Source organism: Antennarius striatus, chromosome 6, assembly GCF_040054535.1.
Source record: "Antennarius striatus isolate MH-2024 chromosome 6, ASM4005453v1, whole genome shotgun sequence".
Lineage (NCBI taxonomy): Eukaryota > Metazoa > Chordata > Actinopteri > Lophiiformes > Antennariidae > Antennarius > Antennarius striatus.
The window spans coordinates 2,018,200-2,038,857 of NC_090781.1; the positions used below are offsets into that span (position 1 = coordinate 2,018,200).

The window sequence follows — 20,658 nt, forward strand, 5'->3', positions numbered from 1 at the left end:
TTCAGGGGTGTCAAACTGATTTTCCCTGAGGGCCACATCAGCATCACGGCTGTCCTCAAAGGGCCAGATGTAACTAATAAATGTAACTAAATGTAACTCAGTGTAATGTAACTAAATGTAACTACTCCTTAATGTAACTAATAAATGTAACTAAATGTAACTCAATGTAATGTAACTAAATGTAACTACTCCTTAATGTAACTAATAAATGTAACTAAATGTAACTCAGTGTAATGTAACTAAATGTAACTACTCCTTAATGTAACTAATAAATGTAACTAAATGTAACTCAGTGTAATGTAACTAAATGTAACTACTCCTTAATGTAACTAATAAATGTAACTAAATGTAACTCAGTGTAATGTAACTAAATGTAACTACTCCTTAATGTAACTAATAAATGTAACTAAATGTAACTCAGTGTAATGTAACTAAATGTAACTACTCCTTAATGTAACTAATAAATGTAACTAAATGTAACTCAGTGTAATGTAACTAAATGTAACTACTCCTTAATGTAACTAATAAATGTAACTAAATGTAACTCAGTGTAATGTAACTAAATGTTACTACTCCTTAATGTTAAATAACTGAATTTCTGACTGATTCTAGTTCCAAACATTACAGTTAGACAGAAAAAACATGTTTGTTTGTTTCTCTGTTCTAACATAAATCCTTTTCATTTGTCAGGTTATTAAACCCACAGAACTCCATCAATCAAGGATCAAACTATCAATCAATAAAGAAAAAATAAAATGTTCAGGGGTGTCAAACACTTTTGATTTATTCATTTTTAGACACTCTGAGCTTTAATGCTCTCGAGGGCCACATTAAATGATGTGGAGGGCCGCATTTGGCCCCCGGGCCTTGTGTTCGACACATGTGCTCTATGCCAGTATCATCTGCTTTTTAACACATTTACTGTGTGTGTGTGTGTGTGTGTGTGTGTGTGTGTGTGTGTGTGTGTGTGTGTGTGTGTGTGTGTGTGTGTGTGTGTGTGTGTGTGTGTGTGTGTGTGTGTGTGTGTGTGTGTGTGTGTGTGTGTGTGTGTGCGTGCGTGCGTGTGTGTGTGCTTCTAGTCTGAAGGACAAAATACTTCCACAGTGGTATTAAAGTGCTGTCGGGGTACGGAGACGTAAAGCTGTTCCAATCCAAGCAGCATGATTGGAGACACTTCAAATCAATTCTACGTTCACAAAGACGGCTGCCAGCCGTCCTGCGGGGGGGGGGGGGGGGGGGGGCAGAATGTGATGGGGGGGAGGACTGCAAACCACATCTTCCTTCATGTGCTTCACAGTGAACCACTTCTAACGCACTTCTTCACATGTGAATTCACTTTGCTTCTGAACGCATCAATTTGACACCAGGCAGCAGATCTCACCGTGAGGGGTTACTGTTAATAGTGTGTGTGTGTGTGTGTGTGTGTGTGTGTGTGTGTGTGTGTGTGTGTGTGTGTGTGTGTGTGTGTGTGTGTGTGTGTGTGTGTGTGTGTTCATTCAGGAGACGACCAAATCACACGTCAGGAGTGTGTTCACACCGGATCATTAAAGGTTCCTCCTGTAATGACAGTCAGGAGTGTGACTGACCGGATTCGTCGTCGTCCATCTCTCCGTTGAACTCTGAAGCCCTGATCAGTCGGGCCTCCATCACCTCCATCTCCATGGACTCCATCTGTTTCTTCACGCCATCAAAATTAGCCTGGTGGACGACAGAAGAACGAATGTCAGACAGACCCCCAGCGGCACGCAAACAACCCCAAAAAACAATAATTCAACAGCATTCACCAATAAAAACACTGCTTTGGAATTGTGACAAAATTATTTAACAAACAAAACCTAATGAAACAGTCCTGGACAAAAATGATGGGACACCTAGATTTGTAGATGCTCGAGGATGTCCTTGAAAGGATTCAAGGTCATTAGGGAAAGGTATGAATCAGGTGTTCCAGAGAGAACAGGGTGTTGTCTTTAATTATTAGCATGTTTTCATCAGTTTGTCTTTATTTTTAGGTAAAAAACAAAAACAAAAAACTTAATCTGGGTGCAAACTGGTTCAAATAAATAAATAAATGTGTGTGTGTGTGTGTGTGTGTGTGTGTGTGTGTGTGTGTGTGTGTGTGTGTGTGTGTGTGTGTGTGTGTGTGTGTGTGTGTGTGTGTGTGTGTGTGTGTGTGTGTGTGTGTGTGTGTGTGTGTGTGTGTGTGTGTGTGTGTGTGTGTGTGTGTGTGTGTGTGTACCTGCAGGTCCTTCATGTCCCTCTCCAGACGGAGTCTCTCAGACGTTTCCGTCTCCAGCAGCTGAGACGCCGACTCCCCGGTGTTACGCTCGTCAGCCAGCTCTGAAGACATCTCCGTGATCTGACGCGACACCAACACACACTGAGACCACACACTGAGACCACACGTGTGTGTTGGTCACACAACGACACCACACGTGTGTTTTATTGTGTGAACAACAGGCTTCATACAGAAGAATGTTTCAACTGATCTGTTGTTTCTTCTGTGTGAAACATGAAACCACGTTTTCATGACCTTCATCCGTCCAGTGACCTCCACACAGGTCACGTATGTTAGAATGGATAGTTTCTGTCAGACACGCGTGTCCTCTGGTTGGAGCCTTACCCGACTCTCCAGACGGTCGTTGTTCAGCCTCAGCTCATTTCTCTCCTTCTCCACCTTCTCCAGCTTCTGCTTCAGCTGCTGGATCTCCTCCTGATGGAGAACACACAGCAGATATTAGTGACCCACATGGTGCGTGTGTGTGTGTGTGTGTGTGTGTGTGTGTGTGTGTGTGTGTGTGTGTGTGTGTGTGCGCTCACGTCTTTGCCACGAATCTGCTCCTCCGTCAGCTGCACCTCTATCAGAGGTCTGACGGTGGTCATCAGCTTCCACCAGGGCCAGTCTTTGACGCCACGGTTCTTCTTGATGTTCTTCTGGATGCAGCGGATGGCCAGATCCTGGATCTGTCACACAGCAACACAACAGTTAGCGCAGCTGAAGGGTGTGTGTGAAGGGTGTGTGTGGAACAGAGTCAATCTACTGGGTTTGACATAAGCCCCCAGGACTATGGAGACTAATACAACTGAAGCAGAGCCAAATGCTAGCTGACTTCAACAGCTTGTGAGGAACTTTCAGTGTGTAGAGTAGAACTCGTGTTCCATTATCACTCCAAACTTCATTGTGCTTTTTACAGCAACAACAGAGGCACTCAGTTTATTCTGTTGTGGACCCATTAAATCAGAACTGACTGTCCTGACCCCCGGGGGGGGGCATCACTGTGTGGTGCAGCAGCCAGTGGGGGGCAGTGACGCGGTAGCAGATGTGCAGAAGACAATACCCACACTTTATCAGGGAAGACCTCTCTTACTAAAACCAAGTCAAACAACATCCATCCCAACAGCATGGCCCCCCAGGCAAAGAGCGGGGGCACATTTTACCACATTATAAAATGTGACACGGGACAATGGAGACGCTGCAGCGAGGAGCTGAAACACGACATCAGGCGGGATCTCAACGCAGGCAAACACCAAACGGGAGAAGACGCAGTCACGTCTGCCCCTTGTTCCCAGCTCAGGGGTGGGGGCAGGGGGGGTGCTTCTGTCTTTAGGCAACTATTTAATTAGGCTGAATGTTTGTTGGATGGCAGCGGAATCCCCCACGCTCCTTAACTTCAACTGTCAAAGAGATGGAGGGAGGGGCAACAGCCGGCAAGGCTTCAGAGCAGCAGAAAGATCTCTATTTGTGTACCCCCCCCCCCCCCAATGGCAACGTCTCTCTGCTCCCTCTCTGAGGTTCTATTTTCTCATTCTTTATTCTGTCTCTCGCTTGTTTCCCAGCTGCTACGAATTCTTCTCTGCTCTCTGAGGCCTGGGTGGAGCGGGTGAGGTGGGGTGGGGGGGTCCCTGGGGCAGGTGAACACACAACACTCATTGGCTTTGTGTTGTAGGAACAGTAGGGTGGATAGAATCGTTAATAAACACCAGCAACCAGCAGACTGTAATCCAGCCTGTCCCTGTCTGTCTTATTCACAGAAGAAGAAAGAACTTGTTCTCTTCCATGTCGGGTCCAGGTGTGGTTGTCAGGACAACCCGTAGTCTCAGCTGGCCTGACCTTCCCTTAGTGGACAAACACATGAGGTCGTAGCGTCATGGCAGCTAAGCTCGTTAGCCTGCCACAACACTGTGATCGTCTCACTACTGGACAAACGGGCGATGAAAAGCAGCTCATTAGCGTAGCGTCCACTGAATGGAGCTGACCTTACAAACAGGTGAGACAACATGACTTGTGTTGGTCTAGAGAGGCTCACTGCAGCCCATTCTGTACACATGAAGCCATCTGCTAAAAAAAATAGTATTAACCAGGCTATGGATGAGCAGTATGAATAAAGTTGACGAGGCTAGTATGTACTAGGTTTACTCTGGACGAAATAATTATTACACAGGGATGAACAGACAACCAGAAGAAAAGAGAAGACGCACACGGACGACTTCCTGTCCATCCGTTCAGGCCTGTTCTGCTAAAACTTCCGGTCAGCTCATTGTTAAATCGGGAACTGAGATCATCAGTCAAGGATGGAAGGAAGTAAAATTCAATCAAGTCTCAGAGCAATTGATTTTAATCCTGCCAGCTTTCTGGAGTCCACAGCGGTTCAACTGGATATCACTGTCAAGGCTAAACACTTCACCTCTTTCAGATTATATGAGATCTGACTTAATGACATTTCTCATGTAGCCACAAAGCTTTTAGCTACGCCAGTAGGATTGTAGAAGAATCAAACTTAATTAATCCCCCGTAGGAGAAATTACTTTTCCACTCTAGTTATATATAGATGTATATACAGATACATATGTATATACATATATATATATATATATATACTGTGGATAGATACATATAGATAGATAGATAGATAGATAGATAGATAGATAGATAGATAGATAGATAGATAGATAGATAGATAGATAGATAGATAGATAGATAGATAGATAACAGATAACTTCTAAGGACCACAGATTTATATACATTTACACAGATTTAAAACATCTTCGATTGATTTCTTTGGAGTATTATTCAGTTTTATAACTACCTGTTTTGTTGACCAAGTATACTAAATGCATCATCATAGATGGATTGTTCAGATCTGTTAAAGCAGTCCAAACCTTCTCAGCCTACCTTTCTCTTTTTGAAGGCAAGTCTGGCCAGGTATCCCCTGCAGGCTGCCTGGAACAGAGTGATGTTCCTCCTGGTCTGAACGTCCCGCTGCTCCTCCAGCCGAGACAGAGTCCCTGCTCTCAGGAACACCTGTGGGACAGGGATTTTGGACAAACTCAAACATTCTTTCCTTTAAGGGAGGAAGTGGAAGCCACATAAAGTAAATGATGTTGCCAGTCATGGGTTTATATTCAATTCTGACACGGGATCTACTGCCCATCTACATGTCGAACAAGCACTAGTTTAATAGTTGTTCAACAATGCTTGTTGTTAAATTAATAGTTTAATGTAAAAACTTTAATTTTGTTGAAGACAACGGAGGTGGGCAACAGTCTGACAAGGCTCCTCTATTAAGATCATACATCTACAGTATATTTGTGTAGTGACAACTGATCCCCTGCAGGTGGCAGCAGAGATCAGTATACAGTGATCCCTCGTTACTCGCGATTAATGCATTGCAGGACCGCAAAAACAAAATTCCACAATATACCGACAAACTTTATTATGTAAACATTTATGAACCCTCCATATAATGATATTAAACCACCTTCTATCTGTATTACCTTTTCCCACAGTGCACTTCCGGATTACAGTGTATTACATGAGAATACAGGAGGACTTGAGAGAAACAAAAGCCAATTGTTGGAACTCCGACAAATTCCGACAGCTAACACTCGAATGGGGAATGTGTTGCGATAGTTTGGGGAGAAACTGCAGAGGATGAAGGGATGGAGCTTTGAATCACATCCCATACGCCACGTGTGCTGGACAGCACAGAGCTGCCAAAAAACTTTTAGATTTGCAGGCTCTAAATCCACTGGCAGTTGGGGTTCTCTTCTCTGAAAATGGCTGGAAGGAAATGTGTTCAATCCCAAAGGTTTGTAAGAATACCTAAACAGACACCCTGGGACATGAATTGGTAATTTTCTACTTTGGCGAGTAGAAAAATGGTGCCCAGGTGGTGCCTCGGTGGTGCAGTCCCGTTGCAGAAGATCAAGACATGGACATGGAACGTCAGCTCTTTTGGGAGCAATGAGCACAAGCTTCTGCTGGACGTCTACGAATTTCTGGAGTCAGAGTCGGGTTCATAATAAAAGCAGTAAGTTCCAGTTGTGGTTGGACTCTACCAGGGCTTCTTCTTTTCACTGGTTCCTAACTTTTCTGAACACAATCTCTAGGTCCAGCAAAGTGGCGGAGGATGTTGGGTTTGGTGGCCATTTGCAGATGACATGGTCCTACAAGGCCTCGTCAAACGGTGACCGCTACTCCTCTGCATACAGCAAAGTTAGGCAAAGTTCAGGCATCTGGTCAGGGAGGTGTTCCAGGAATGTCCGTCTGAGAAGAGACCCAGAGACAGAGCCAGGACTCGCTGCAATGACTATATCTCTTGGTTAGCCTTAGGATCCCCCCAGAAGAAAGGATGGAAGTGGATGGAAAGACAAGTGTAAGGGCTTCCCTAAGCAAACTGCTGCTCCCACGACCCTAATCTAAGTAAGCTCTTCAATGTACTGTGTGTGTCTGGGTAGTGATACTATTCTGAAAATGTACTTGTGTACAGAACATGACATTTTAAAAAGCTTTGAAAGTCTCCACAGAATTTTCTGCTTTCAGATTATCATCTTATGCAACTCTTCCCTCTCTGAAGGCTCTTTTCGTGCTGCACTATATTTGTTCATTCTAGCGACACAGCATAGACCTCTACCAACCTAAACTAAACCACCAAACAATCCCTTGTAGACTATGACCTCCTTTATCTAGCCAACTTAGTACTGAGGACAGACAGAACACACCTCTGGGAAACTGTTATCAGCCGAGGTATCTCCCTTTTTGATGGGTTCTTCCAAAACACAAAACGTGTAGAATTATCCAAGGAAGAATCATTATGTAGGCCTACGGAGCAAAAAGCCAGGAATCACATGCAACCGACACTCCACAGTGCTCCAATAGGCCCCTGGTGGTAGACAAGAGTCCACTTTGCACAGTGCATAATAATAATAATCCACCTTTAATTGTCCACACAATGGGGAAATTATGTTTTCCTCTCCAGTTTTGTACATGCATATATATATATATATATATATATATATATATATATATATATGTGTGTGTGTTAGTCAGCATACACACACAAACATTGTATACAGGCCCCTGAACACAACACACACTAGGGGCCTGTAGGCATGCAGTTAATAACAACGGGTACAGGGAGGTGGAGGGACGGGTCGCAACTTCGAGGGTGCGCCCCAATGAGCAGATTGTGGGGGGGACAGCGCCTTGCTCAGGAGCGCCTCGGCAGTGGCTGGGAGGTGAGCTGACACCTCCCACTGTCAGCTCACACTCCGAAGATGTCTGGCTGGAGCGGGAATCGAACCGCCGATGGCTGGGCGCTGTCTGGTTCCAAGACGTCCGCTCTACCGCTGAGCCACTGCCGCCCCAAAAAGCCACTGCATGTCTAGATTTGTGTCTGAATGTGACCTTGAATTGGAATTAAACTACTAAACCTGTTTATGCTAACAGGAGATCATATTTTAATCCGAGGCAGATAGAAAACTAGATAATATCTCTGAAATGTAGATTTGTTGGAGTTAGGTGTGTGCAGCGCTGCCCACCTCTTGTTAGTTTGTTCCTTTTTCAAACCAACTCCTTTGACTATTCTGCTTAACTCACCTTGAACTTAACAGTGTCTTTCATTTTATCTCCATTGCTGATGATTTGAGTTGTACTATTGTAATGCTGCATGACTTTGTAAGTGCCAACGGGCAAACAGTTTCAGTATCGACTGTACTGTCACAAGGCCCTGAGGCTGGGCTGCTGAGAGCATCATATATCACAATCAGTCACATTTCTTCCAGATAAATAGTGTCTGGGGATAACAGTGGTTGCATTCCTGTATTGTGATTTAGTTGGTAGCTCTTTGTGGAATTACATTAATGGAGCAAGGTTTCTAAGTCCTTCCCAAAATGTGACTGTTCCTAACTCTATAATATTCATATCTGTCTGGGTGATGAAAAAAACAGCAAACAGTATGGCCAGGATTTAAGACTGTTTAGACTTCAAGGAGAGCTCTAGTACATTCTTACCATGTTATGTACTATGAAAAAGAAAAGCCAAACGTTTAATCACCACATGACACAGGTTAACACAAAGTCCACCTGAAACAGTCTATTGTCATCTGGTTGTCAAAGGAAAAACTACTAATCTAGTGGGGTCATTTGGAGTTGGAACAATCTACAAAGAACCAGGATCATACAGTTACTTTGAGCCAGCTCCAGACTTTATTAAAACATCACTAATAATTCACAATTCCGGTTGCCCCACCAGTGCACTGGAGGTGGGACCTACAGTCCTTACTGCACCTCACATGATCTATTTTGGTCAGCAGGGGTGGAGGGTTGGGATGGGATCGGGGTGTTGTTTCACAGGACAGCTTGCAGTACAGTACTGTGCCACCGCCCTCCTAGCTGCTAATCTCCATTTCACTTGACTTCCAAGTTTAGTCCATCCATCCTATTGTGACATGCACTTTGTGGATTTTGACTTGGAAATTCTAAAGCAGGTGTTTGCAGTGTTTTTGAGTTGGGGACTTGAGGAATATCCTGTGGTGAAATCACACCAACACACAGGTGACAGGGTTTCCAACAGATCATGGATGTAGGAGCTTGTTGGTGCCTGGTTTACATTGGGGCGAGAGGACCTTAGACTGAGAATGGAAACCCAAAGTTCCGACCCACGGCGGTATGACCTTTGTGGGAAGGTTTATTACATTTGTATTTAAAACTGCAAATTTTTTACATTTGTAGGAGTTATTACGTTTGGAAGCTGAAAAAGGAAGAGTGTTGCATGACTTTTAGGAAGGAGTTGAGACAGACCCTGGGTGGTCAGGAGGTGCTTCCAGATTACTGGACAACTACAGCTAATGTGATCAGGGAGACAGGTAGGAGAGTACTTGGTGTGTCATCTGGAAGGAAAGTAGATAAGGAGACTTGGTGGTGGAATGAGGAGGTACAGGAGTGTATACAGAGAAAGAGGTTAGATAAGAAGAAGTGGGACACTGAGAGGACTGAGGAGAGTAGACAGGAGTACAGGGAGATGCAGCGTAAGGTGAAGGTAGAGGTAGCAAAGGCCAAACAAGGGGCTTATGATGACTTGTATGCTAGGTTGGACAGTAAGGAGGGAGAGACTGATCTATGGAGGAGGAGGAGGAGAAGGAGGAGGAGAAGGAGTTATTACGTTTATGAGAGTTACTATGTTTGTGGCGTTAACAGTTCTGTAACATCCTTTGTTAACACAGTAGGGTTGAATAAGTATTTAAATGAGCAGATGACTTGTTAACAGAAGACTTGTACTTGGTAATAACATTAATATGTATATACTGTAATATTGCTGTACAGTACATCTTAAATTGTCAATGCTGACTTAGTTAATACCCTCTAACATTAATAAAAATATTGTGTATGTCAGTGTTGATGAGCAAGATTAACTCCACACCACCACTAGTTGACAAACTGACACACAACACCCAAGGGCGGCTGAAATCCCTCCACAATCTGCCCAGGAACTTCTCTAATTGACAGCTCAGGGCCTTCACTGCTCTTTATTCAAGACATTTCTGTAATTAAAACACATCAGCGTGTCTTTCTCTTGTCATTAGCTGGGAGTTCAGTTTGGATGTCTGCTGACCTGAGGTCATATTCACACAAACCTTCTGCATTGACACAACATTGCTGGAAAACGTGGATCTGCTAATTAATTGAAAAATCTGTTCGACCACACGAGTCACATGCCAAATGGGTCTGCATCATCAACGCTTCCATCCAGAGAACTCATATGAACGTCAGTGACGTCCCATTCCTGATCCGTAGGGTTCAACATGCGTCTGTCCACCTCCAGCAGCTTCAACTGTTATGGGAAGGCTGTTCACAAGGTTTAGGAGCGTATTGATTGTATTTTTTGACGAAGCACATCTCTGAGGTCACAAGCTGACGTTGAACGAGAAGGTCTGGCTCTCCATGTCCGCTCAAAGCCAGGTTCACCCACACCAGGGTCATCATCCAGGTCTTTCTGGACCTGCTTTGTGCACTGGTGATCTGTCATGTTGGACGAGGAGTGGGCCAGCTCCAATTGCCCAACCCCCCCCCCAGATAATTAGAGGGCACATGATTTATATGGTGACGTGACTTCACAGTGAGCACATTCACAGCTAATTACACAGCTGATGAATGGCTCCGCAACGACATCTGACCCTCAATGTATATTTTCATCCAAGCATCTGATTTAATGTAGAAAATTACCCTGTTAGCCCAGACAGCGTGTTCTGATGGGCATGTAGAACAGAACATGCATTAGCATGTTGCTGTGCTGGGCTATTTTGATGGCTAACGCTGCTACGATGCTGTGCTTTGTGCGTAAATGGCACAGACAGCAGATTTGTTTCTGCCGCTGTAGGATCACTGAGGCACAACACGTTATTTTACACACTCGCATCCCATCAGCCAATAAGAAGGAGATTCGTATCGCCTGGCCCACCTGATTTATTGCTCATTAGTACAATATTCATCTGTTTTTATTCACTTTTTAACCTTCATTTCTACTGTTCTCGTCTACTGGTCACTGAATCTACAGGAAAACTGGAAACATAGTAATTATAAGAAACATGCCATCTTTGATGGAAGTGTTGATTCCACTTCTTAGAAAAGAACATAAAGAGAAATAATCAGCAGAAATAATCACTGAAATCACACCGACTACAGGAAAAACCACAGGAGGACAGAAAACACATTAATTAAAGACGCTCTTGCGAGTGTGTTTAGATGTTGTGAAGAGTCATAATAATGGCCGCTGTCTGAAACGAACTTCACGGAGCCTTTGATGGGACGACGGAGGGCTTGTGTGTGACTCACCCTGCTCAGCCCCATGTGGTAGCTACTCTTCTCCAGCTCCAACGACTCCAGCAACTCGTTCACCGCCTGGAAGCCAGCAGGAAGAACAGTCAGACACATCGACAGATCACATGTTCACACCCCATTCTGGAACTGGGCCACCAAATGTGGCTACGCGGTGGTAGCACCCCGCTAACACTAACCCCTACTCTACCTAGGTTTAACTAGTACTAACCACTTCTTTTCTACAGTTTGCTTTTTATTTTACCAGCATTTTTGTCCAGGAATGTTTCTCTTTTGTTTGTTTTTTTAATTACCCATTTCCCATAATGCAGAAGTTCAGCCCATTTTAATTTTGACCAAACTATTCTGAAAAAAACTAGAGTCCTAACTTGTGTCTGATGTTATTTTTCTGTATTGATTGATAGTTTGATCCTTGATTGATGGAGTTCTGTGGGTTTAATAACCTGATAAATTAAAAGGATTTATGTTAGAACAGAGAAACAAACAAACATGTTTTTTCTGTCTAACTGTAATGTTTGGAACTAGAATCAGTCAGAAATTCAGTTATTTAGCATTAAGGAGAGGTTATATTTATTTTACATTTATGTTACATCTAGTTACATGTACATCTGGCCCTTTGAGGACTGCCGTTAAGCTGATGTGGCCCTCAGTGAAAGTCAGTTTGACACCCCTGAATTAAGAGACGCACACCATTTTTTAAAACCATGATCAAGAATTTAATCCCTTGAATTTGGTTGATGCACTCCTCAGGACTGATGTACAACCAGGAGTTGGTCTAAATTAAATGACAGGTATGGTCAGTGTGTTCGGACTAGACACTGCTGTCCTCTGAAGGCCGTTAGGACCTCCTGCCAGGAGTGAAACTGTTTCCTGCATCAGTGTGGATGTGTGTTCCTCCACACATCCACACTGTGCAGCTTTTATTTAACCAGACACACTGGGTTCCACACCCACACAGGACAGGACACTAACACCAAGAACCCTTGTTCTAGGAGGTGAGCAGGTGCTCCATCTGGTGACGGGCAGCATGGGTAAAAACGCTCTGACAGTGATACGTGCACACCTCTCTGGTTTAGTTTAAAGGCTTAGTAAAACCCGGATTAAACAATCCAAACTAGTTTTGCAGAGAATGAAACTCTTTTCCATTAATAATGATGTTTTTCAGACGACGTGGTGAACAAAGAGTTGGTGGACAGTGAAGAAGGAGGACGTGATCAAACACATCAGTGGGGGCTCCGTTAATTCACAGCTGCTTGTCTTCCAGCTGCACCCCCCCCCCAACTCATAAAGCCTAATCACACCTCTGTGCTCAGCTGGAGAGCAGACATTAATCATCTGCCCACGGACGCTCCAAAAATGTTCTGCCTCCTTTACAAAAGGAAGGGAAAGATAACGAGACAAGAAAATGAGAGAGAGGAGAAGGAGAGCTCCTTCCAGTAATTAATCAGTACAGTAGCCGTATGCTGCCAGCCCCCACCATCATAATTAATTACACACCAGAGCGCACTGGGAGCAGGAAGTGGAATAAAGGCACTCTCCACACAGGAGGACGTTCACAACAAGGTGGTACCAGGAAGGATTATTACCGTCTGACACCAACAGGGGTTGACTTTCATTCATTCACTGACTTTAAGAGATTGTTTCTGACGCTCATTAATTACTTCTGTTTTTAATTGTTACATTTTACTTTTATTATCAGTTTCTCTTCCTTCGTACGACGTCAATTTATTAGAAACACACGCTAGTCACACCATTAAAACTGATGAGATCTACATGTATATACATAATCCTAACCTAACCCAATCCAACACTAACTCAACCCTAACCTAACCCTAACCCTAATCCAAATTTAATCCTAACCCAAATCAACCCTGATCTAATCCTAACCTTACCGAATCCAACACTAACTCAACCCTAATCCCTAACCTAACCCCAACCCTAACCCAATCCTGACCTAACCCTAACCCTACTCCGAATTTAATCCTAACCCAAATCAACCCTGATCTAATCCTAATCCTAATTTTACCCAATCCAACACTAACTCAACCCTAATCCCTAACCTAACCCTAACCCTAACTTAATCCTAATCCTAACCTAACCCTAAATCAATCCTAACCGAATCCTAATCTAACTCAACTCTTACCTAACCTACTTTAACCCTGACCTAATCCTAATCCTAATCCTAATCCTAACCTAACCCAACCCTAATCTAACTCAATTTTGACCTAATCTAACCTCACCTAATTTAACCCTGACCTAACCCAAACCTAACCCTTACTCAACCTTGGCCTAACCTCTAATCTAACCCTAAATCTCATCCCTGACCTTGCGTAATCCTAACCCCCACAGCTTCATTTTAACACCTTTATCAATGGTAACCATGGTAACCTGAGCAGCTCATTGAACTGATTTAAAATACTAAACCTCACAGAAACACAGATGTTGTTGGTGGCTTTGCTGCCGTGTCTCCTCTGCCCCGGGGCTGTTAGGGTTAGGGGTAGTTTTCTGTGTCTCCTCTGCCCCGGGGCTGTTAGGGTTAGGGGTAGTTTTCTGTGTCTCCTCTGCCCCGGGGCTGTTAGGGTTGGGGTTCACTGGACACACAGGACCTACCCTCCTCTCGTCGGTGACGATGTAGTGTCGTCCATGTTTCTTGGTCAGGTTTGGAGCCAGGACGTCAAAACGCCTCCGGAACTCTGAGAACACCAGGTGGTCTGGGTACCCTGGAGGAGGAGGAGCATGTTAGAGGAGGAGGAGTCAAAGGAGCTGGAGGAGGGGTCAGAGGAGCTGGAGGAGGAGTTACAGGGGCTGGAGGAGGAGTTAGAGGAGCTGGAGGAGGAGTCAGAGGAGCTGGAGGAGGAGTTAGAGGAGCTGGAGGAGGAGTCAGAGGAGCTGGAGGAGGAGTCAGAGGAGCTGGAGGAGGAGTTAGAGGAGCTGGAGGAGGAGTCAGAGGAGCTGGAGGAGGAGTTAGAGGTGGAGCTAAAGGAGCTGGAGGAGGAGTTAGAGGAGCTGGAGGAGGAGTCAGAGGAGCTGGAGAAGGAGTTACAGGGGCTGGAGGAGGAGTTAGAGGAGCTGGAGGAGGAGTCAGAGGAGCTGGAGGAGGAGTTAGAGGAGCTGGAGGAGGAGTCAGAGGAGCTGGAGGAGGAGTTAGAGGAGCTGGAGGAGGAGTCAGAGGAGCTGTAGGAGGAGTTAGAGGAGCTGGAGGAGGAGTTAGAGGAGCTGGAGGAGGAGTCAGAGGAGCTGTAGGAGGAGTTAGAGGAGCTGGAGGAGGAGTTAGAGGTGGAGCTAAAGGAGGAGCTAGAGGAGCTGTAGGAGGAGCTGGAGGAGGAGTCAGAGGAGCTGGAGGAGGAGTTAGAGGAGCTGGAGGAGGAGTTAGAGGAGCTGGAGGAGGAGTTAGAGGAGCTGGAGGAGGAGTCAGAGGAGCTGGAGGAGGTGTTAGAGGTGGAGCTAAAGGAGGAGCTAGAGGAGCTGTAGAAGGAGCTGGAGGAGGAGTCATAGGAGCTGGAGGAGGAGCTAGAGGAGATGGAGGAGGAGCTAGAGGAGATGGAGGAGGAGTTACAGGAGCTGGAGGAGGAGCTGAAGTAGTCGGAGGAGGAGCTAGAGGGTCTGGAGGAGGAGCTGAAGGAGGAGTCAGAGGAGCTGGAGGAGCTACAGTAACTGGAGGAGGAGCATGTTAGAGGAGGAGGAGTCAAAGGAGCTGGAGGAGGGGTCAGAGGAGCTGGAGGAGGAGTTACAGGGGCTGGAGGAGGAGCTAGAGGAGCTGGAGGAGGAGCTGGAGGAGGAGCTAGACGAGCTGGAGGAGGAGCTAGATGAGCTGGAGGAGCTAGAGGAGCTGGAGGAGGAGCTAGAGGAGCTGGAGGAGCTAGAGGAGCTGGAGGAGGAGCTAGGAGAGCTGGAGGAGGAGCTAGATGAGCTGGAGGAGCTAGAGGAGCTGGAGGAGGAGCTAGAGGAGCTGGAGGAGGAGCTAGAGGAGCTGGAGGAGGAGCTTGAGGAGCTGGAGAAGGAGCTAGGGGAGCTGGAGGAGGAGCTTGAGGAGCTGGAGAAGGAGCTAGAGGAGCTGGATTCTCTCCTACCTTGTCTGTAGATGCGCAGGGCGTCCAGCAGCTTGGACCCCCTCAGCTGGGCCCTCAGGAGCCCCACGTCCAGCGTCATGAGGCCGGAGTCGGGGCTCTCCCCGTGGGTCACCCGGGGCTCGCCCCCCCCACCCACCGGCTCCGCTTTGGGCAGCAGGCAGTGGACGAAGTGAACCCTGGAGCGCCGCACCATGTCCACCAGAGCGTCCTGCAGGGGACAGGGGGGACACGTCTGCTTGGTGGGGGGACAGGTGGGACAGACACGACGTGTCGTCTAGAGCAGCGGTCCCCAAACACCGGGCCGCGACCCGGTACCGGGCCGCGACCCGGAACCCGGGGGCACAGGTTTTGACCTCTTCTTTTATTATCAGTCTAACAATGTTTTATTCTGAAAATGACTTTGTGCGGCGTGCGCCTGTGCCTCTGGACAGGTCTCGGTCACGTTTCTTCAGTGGAACCTGTGTCCCTTTCACCTCCATGTGACGGAGCGGAGTGGAACGCTCCCCACTCCGAACGCTGACGGCCCTCGTCCACTCACCACCTGCAGCTTGACCTGGATACACAGGCTCCTCTTCTTCACGGCGGCCACGCCCGTGGTGAAGGTCTTCCTCATGCTGGTGGCCCGGCGCAGGGCGAGCTGCGAGCTGCCCTCCAGCCCGGCGATGGAGCCCGACAGCACCGTGGCCCCGCTGCCCCGGCCCATGAACAGCCCACTGATGTTCTTCCTGTGGGGACCGAACAGCGGACTCCATCAGAACACACCCCCTCACGGACCACCGACACCCCCAGCGACACACGCACCCGTTTCCAACAACAACCGACACGTCTGAACGAGAAGAAACGCAAACGTAAACGTACGTCTATGAGAAAAACCTGAACGAGTTTTAATAAATCAATAACTAGCTGGACAAATATCCACATACAGACATTTCCCATGATGCAAATGGACATTAGACCTGGAAAATAACACCAATAGAAGCAGCGCAACTCAACTCTACTTCCTGTTTGGATGTGGGATCAAACTTCATTCATTTACCGTTATATAACAGACGGTTCAACCACCGGAGCACATGTGGTCCAATCCCCTGGACGAAGATAGAGGGTTCTACGTCGAAGGCCAGAAGGTTCTAAGTCTGAGGCCAGGAGGTTCTAAGTCTAAGACTAGAAGGTTCTACGTCTAAGACTAGAAGGTTCTAAGTCTAAGACTAGGAGGTTCTTAGTCTACGGCCAGAAGGTTCTACGTCTAAGGCCAGAAGGTTCTACGTCTACGGCCAGAAGGTTCTACGTCTAAGGCCAGAAGGTTCTTAGTCTACGGCCAGAAGGTTCTACGTCTAAGGCCAGAAGGTTCTAAGTCTAAGGCCAGAAGGTTCTAAGTCTAAGGCCAGAAGGTTCTAAGTCTAAGGCCAGAAGGTTCTAAGTCCACGGCCAGAAGGTTTTAAGTCTAAGACTAGAAGGTTCTAAGTCTAAGGCCAGAAGGTTCTAAGTCCACGGCCAGAAGGTTCTAAGTCTAAGACTAGAAGGTTCTTAGTCTACGGCCAGAAGGTTCTAAGTCTACGGCCAGAAGGTTCTACGTCTAAGGCCAGAAGGTTCTAAGTCTGAGGCCAGGAGGTTCTAAGTCTACGGCCAGAAGGTTCTAAGTCTACGGCCAGAAGGTTCTATGTCTAAGGCCAGAAGGCTCTACGTCTAAGGCCAGAAGCTTCTAAGTCTGAGGCCAGGAGGTTCTAAATCTGTGGCCAGGAGGTTCTAAATCTGTGGCCAGGAGGTTCTACTGTAAGTCTAAGACTATAAGGTTCTTAGTCTAAGGCCAGAAGGTTCTTAGTCTAAGACTAGAAGGTTCTAAGACTAGAAGGTTCTAACGTTATACCACAGATTTCTCATCTCGTAAAGGAAATGAACTGAGGTGTTGAGTTCAGAACTGATTCCAGTTACAGCCTTTCTTAAATGATCTTAAATGATCCCTGATCCCAGGGGGGGGTCAGAGCTGACAACAACAGACTGTTGAACCCTACCCCACCCCTACTGGTCCTATGACGGTCAGGACGGGTTAACACTGGGAGGCTCTCTCTTCATTTTATTTTCTTGTTTTTCTTTATTTGGGGTTGACTTTTGAGAATGAAGACCAGAGGAACGCCTGACATTCTGACCCCCCATGTGTGACAGGCTCGTACTTGTTGGAGTCCTGCAGCAGCGTGGCGGCGTTCTGAGCAGCGGGGTGGTGCTTGGCGTGGCTCAGCCAGCCCTGGGCGTCGTACTCCACCCAGTCCGTCCCGTGGCTGTGTCCCAGCAGGAAGAGGTGGGGCTTGTCGCCCCGTAGCAGCAGCCCGGCCCCCGCTGCAGAGCAGAGACACGTCAGACCCCCCCTGACTCCAGGACCTCCCCACCAGGCTTCAGCAGACCCCCCTGACCTCGGCGTTCCCCTTGTGCAGAGCCATAGTAGCTGAAGAGCCGCTCCAGCATGGTCTCCTCGGACCCCCCCGGCTGGACCGCCTCCTCCTCCATCAGCCACAGGAGCCCCCGGGCCTCGTCGCTCCGGGCCAGAGTACGCACCTGCAACCAGAGCAGCCAATCAGAGCCCAGGTAAGGGTCAAAGCTAAAACCCCAGCAGCCAATCAGAGCCCACACAGCTAGGACCAGAGCAGAGGAACGTCCTATTGGTGTGTGTGTGTGTGTGTGTGTGTGTGTGTGTGTGTGTGTGTGTGTGTGTGTGTGTGTGTGTGTGTGTCTGTGTGTGTGTGTGTGTGTGTGTGTGTGTGTGTGTGTGTGTGTCTGTGTCTGTGTGTGTGTGTGTATGTGTGTGTGTGTGTGTGTGTGTGTGTGTGTGTGTGTGTCTGTGTGTGTGTGTCTGTGTGTGTGTGTCTGTGTGTGTGTGTGTGTGTGTGTGTGTGTGTGTGTGTGTGTGTGTGTGTGCGTCTGTGTGTGTGTCTGTGTGTGTGTGTGTGTGTGTGTGTGTCTGTGTGTGTGTCTGTGTGTGTGTCTGTGTGTGTGTCTGTGTCTGTGTGTGTGTGTGTGTGTGTGTGTGTGTGTGTGTGTGTGTGTGTGTGTGTGTCTGTGTGTGTGTGTCTGTGTGTGTGTGTGTGTGTGTGTGTGTGTCTTACCAGAGCCTGGTTGGATGCGTGGTCGATAGCGGTTACAGACATTGAGGTACTGGAGTCTATGTCATCTAAAGCGAGCTCTATGTTTTCCTAGATGCAGGGGGGGGACAGAAGGGTAGGTTAGTGTCCTACGGCAGGTTGGACAGCAGGAGATCATCAGCCAATCAGATCAGGAGCTGATCACATGTAGTATTATTAGTCTGCTGATTGGCTTATGGGAGGCAGCGTTTGACTAAACCAGAGCTAAATGTCACAACACTGCCCTCTACCATGAGCTAGTAAATGAAAGCACTAACAGTAGAACACATTAGAACCCAGTAGAACACCCATTAAAACTCATGTGAACCCATTAGAACACAATAGAACCCATTAGAACACAGTAGAACTCATTAGAACACAGTAGAATACAGAAAAACACAGAACACAGTAGAACGCAGCAGAACACATTAGCACCCATTAGAACCCAGTGGAACACAGTAGGACCCACTAGAACTCAGCAGTAGAACCCATTAGAACCCAGCAGTAGAACCCATTAGAACCCGACAGTAGAACTCATTAGAACCCAAAAGAACACGCATTAAAAACCCATCAGAACACAGTAGAACCCATTAGAACCCTGCAGTAGAACCCATTAGAACCCAGTAGAACGCAGCAGTAGAACCCATTAGAACCCAACAGTATGACCCATGAGAACCCATTAGAACCTAGCAGTATGACCCATTAGAACCCATTAGAACCCAGCAGTAGAACCCATTAGAGCGCAGCGGCACCTCCTTGTAGCGCTCCAGCTCCCGGGTGAAGGTGCGCTCGTGGAACAGCGTCTGCAGCCTCTCCTGGGTGTAGTTGTGGCAGAGCTCCTCAAACGTGGCCCCCCGCTGCTGCTGGGCCACACGGGGGTTCTGGAAGCCGGGGGTGTCCACGATCAGCAGGGAGCACAGGGAGTGCTGGTTGGACTTCAGAGCCCTGTGGGACACGCTCACGTTAACGGGGCTGATCGGTTACAGACCCAGATGTGTTTTAGCTGAGTGGATCAGAGGGGGGGGGTCACACCTGTTGATGAGGAACACCACCAGCGTGAAGAGCTCTGAGTAGAGTCCAGACGCCATGGCCTCCAGACACTCCAGGGCCGTCACCTTAGAGCCTGGGGGGCCACAGACGAAACGCCGGGTCACAACTCCCGCTCACACGCAGTTCTGGTGTGTTCTGACAGGAGGGGTCCTCACCTGAGCCGTCCCCCTGGCTGGTGTCATCACCCCCCCCTCGGATGGAGGCGGAGTGTTGTAGCCCTTTGGTCTGGTGCTTAAAGATGGAGGAGGACAGCTCCTCCAGGCTACACCCCAGCAGGTACGCCGCCTTCTGGGCCCACTCGTGACGGGCGAACTGGCGCCGCCCCGCTGGAGGAAACAAAGAGGTGTCAGCAGGATGGAGAGTCAGCCTCCCCCCTGCCCCCCAGAAGAACAGACAGGTAAACCTGAACCGTAGGGTTCTGACCTGGAGCTGAACCTGACTCACAATACCCGCTGAGTGTTAGCGCTGAGTGTTAGCGCTGTGTGTTAGCACTGATGGAACATATGTAACGTGTGTGAGTAACGTTTGTGAGCAACGTGTGTGAGTAATGTTAGTGAGTAACGTTTGTGAGTAACATCAATGAGTAACCTTTGAGAGTAACGTCAATGAGTAACGTCTGTGAGTAACGTTTGTAACATGTGAGTAACATGTAAGTAACGTCTGTGAGTAACGTCTGTGAGTAACGTTTGTGAGTAACGTGTGTGAGTAACGAGTGTGAGTAACGTTTGTGAGTAACGTGTGTGAGTAACGTTTGTAACATTTGTGAGTAACGTCAGTGTAAACGTTGTGAGTAACGTGTGTGAGCAACGTTAGTAAGTAATGTTTGTAAGTAACGTATGTGAGTGACATGTGTGAGTAACGTGTGAGTAACGTGTGTGAGTAACGTGTGTGAGTAACGTGTGTGAGTAACGTGTGTGAATAACGTGTGAGTAACGTGTGTGAGTAACGTGTGTGAGTAACGTGTGTGAGTAACGTGTGTGAGTAACGTGTGTGAGTAACGTGTGTGAGTAATGTCTGTGAGTAACGTCTGTGAGTAACGTGTGTGAGTAACGTGAGTAACGTGTGTGAGTAATGTGTGTGAGTAATGTCTGTGAGTAACGTCTGTGAGTAACGTGTGTAACGTGTGTGAGTAATGTCTGTGAGTAACGTCTGTGAGTAACGTGTGTGAGTAACGTGTGTGAGTAACGTGTGTGAGTAATGTCTGTGAGTAACGTCTGTGAGTAACGTGTGTGAGTAACGTGTGTGAGTAACGTGTGTGAGTAATGTCTGTGAGTAACGTCTGTGAGTAACGTGTGTGAGTAACGTGTGTAACGTGT

At 47.2% G+C, this 20,658-nt stretch overlaps 1 protein-coding gene across 6 annotated transcripts in view; it reads right to left on the reverse strand.

Moving 5' to 3' along the window:
• myo18ab (myosin XVIIIA b) overlaps positions 1-20,658 on the reverse strand; it is a 63,468-nt gene that overhangs the window by 14,899 nt on the left and 27,911 nt on the right. For all 6 annotated transcript variants that reach the window (XM_068318249.1, XM_068318251.1, XM_068318248.1 and 3 more), the window contains 15 exons: positions 19,498-19,668; positions 19,325-19,415; positions 19,045-19,237; positions 18,278-18,364; positions 17,588-17,729; positions 17,351-17,513; positions 15,721-15,907; positions 15,183-15,390; positions 13,723-13,832; positions 11,110-11,175; positions 5,171-5,299; positions 2,818-2,961; positions 2,621-2,710; positions 2,237-2,356; positions 1,587-1,698 (listed from right to left, as the gene is read on the reverse strand). In XM_068318249.1, the coding sequence (XP_068174350.1) occupies positions 1,587-1,698; positions 2,237-2,356; positions 2,621-2,710; positions 2,818-2,961; positions 5,171-5,299; positions 11,110-11,175; positions 13,723-13,832; positions 15,183-15,390; positions 15,721-15,907; positions 17,351-17,513; positions 17,588-17,729; positions 18,278-18,364; positions 19,045-19,237; positions 19,325-19,415; positions 19,498-19,668 (2,013 nt within the window). The remainder of the gene's footprint in view (positions 1-1,586; positions 1,699-2,236; positions 2,357-2,620; positions 2,711-2,817; positions 2,962-5,170; positions 5,300-11,109; positions 11,176-13,722; positions 13,833-15,182; positions 15,391-15,720; positions 15,908-17,350; positions 17,514-17,587; positions 17,730-18,277; positions 18,365-19,044; positions 19,238-19,324; positions 19,416-19,497; positions 19,669-20,658) is intronic.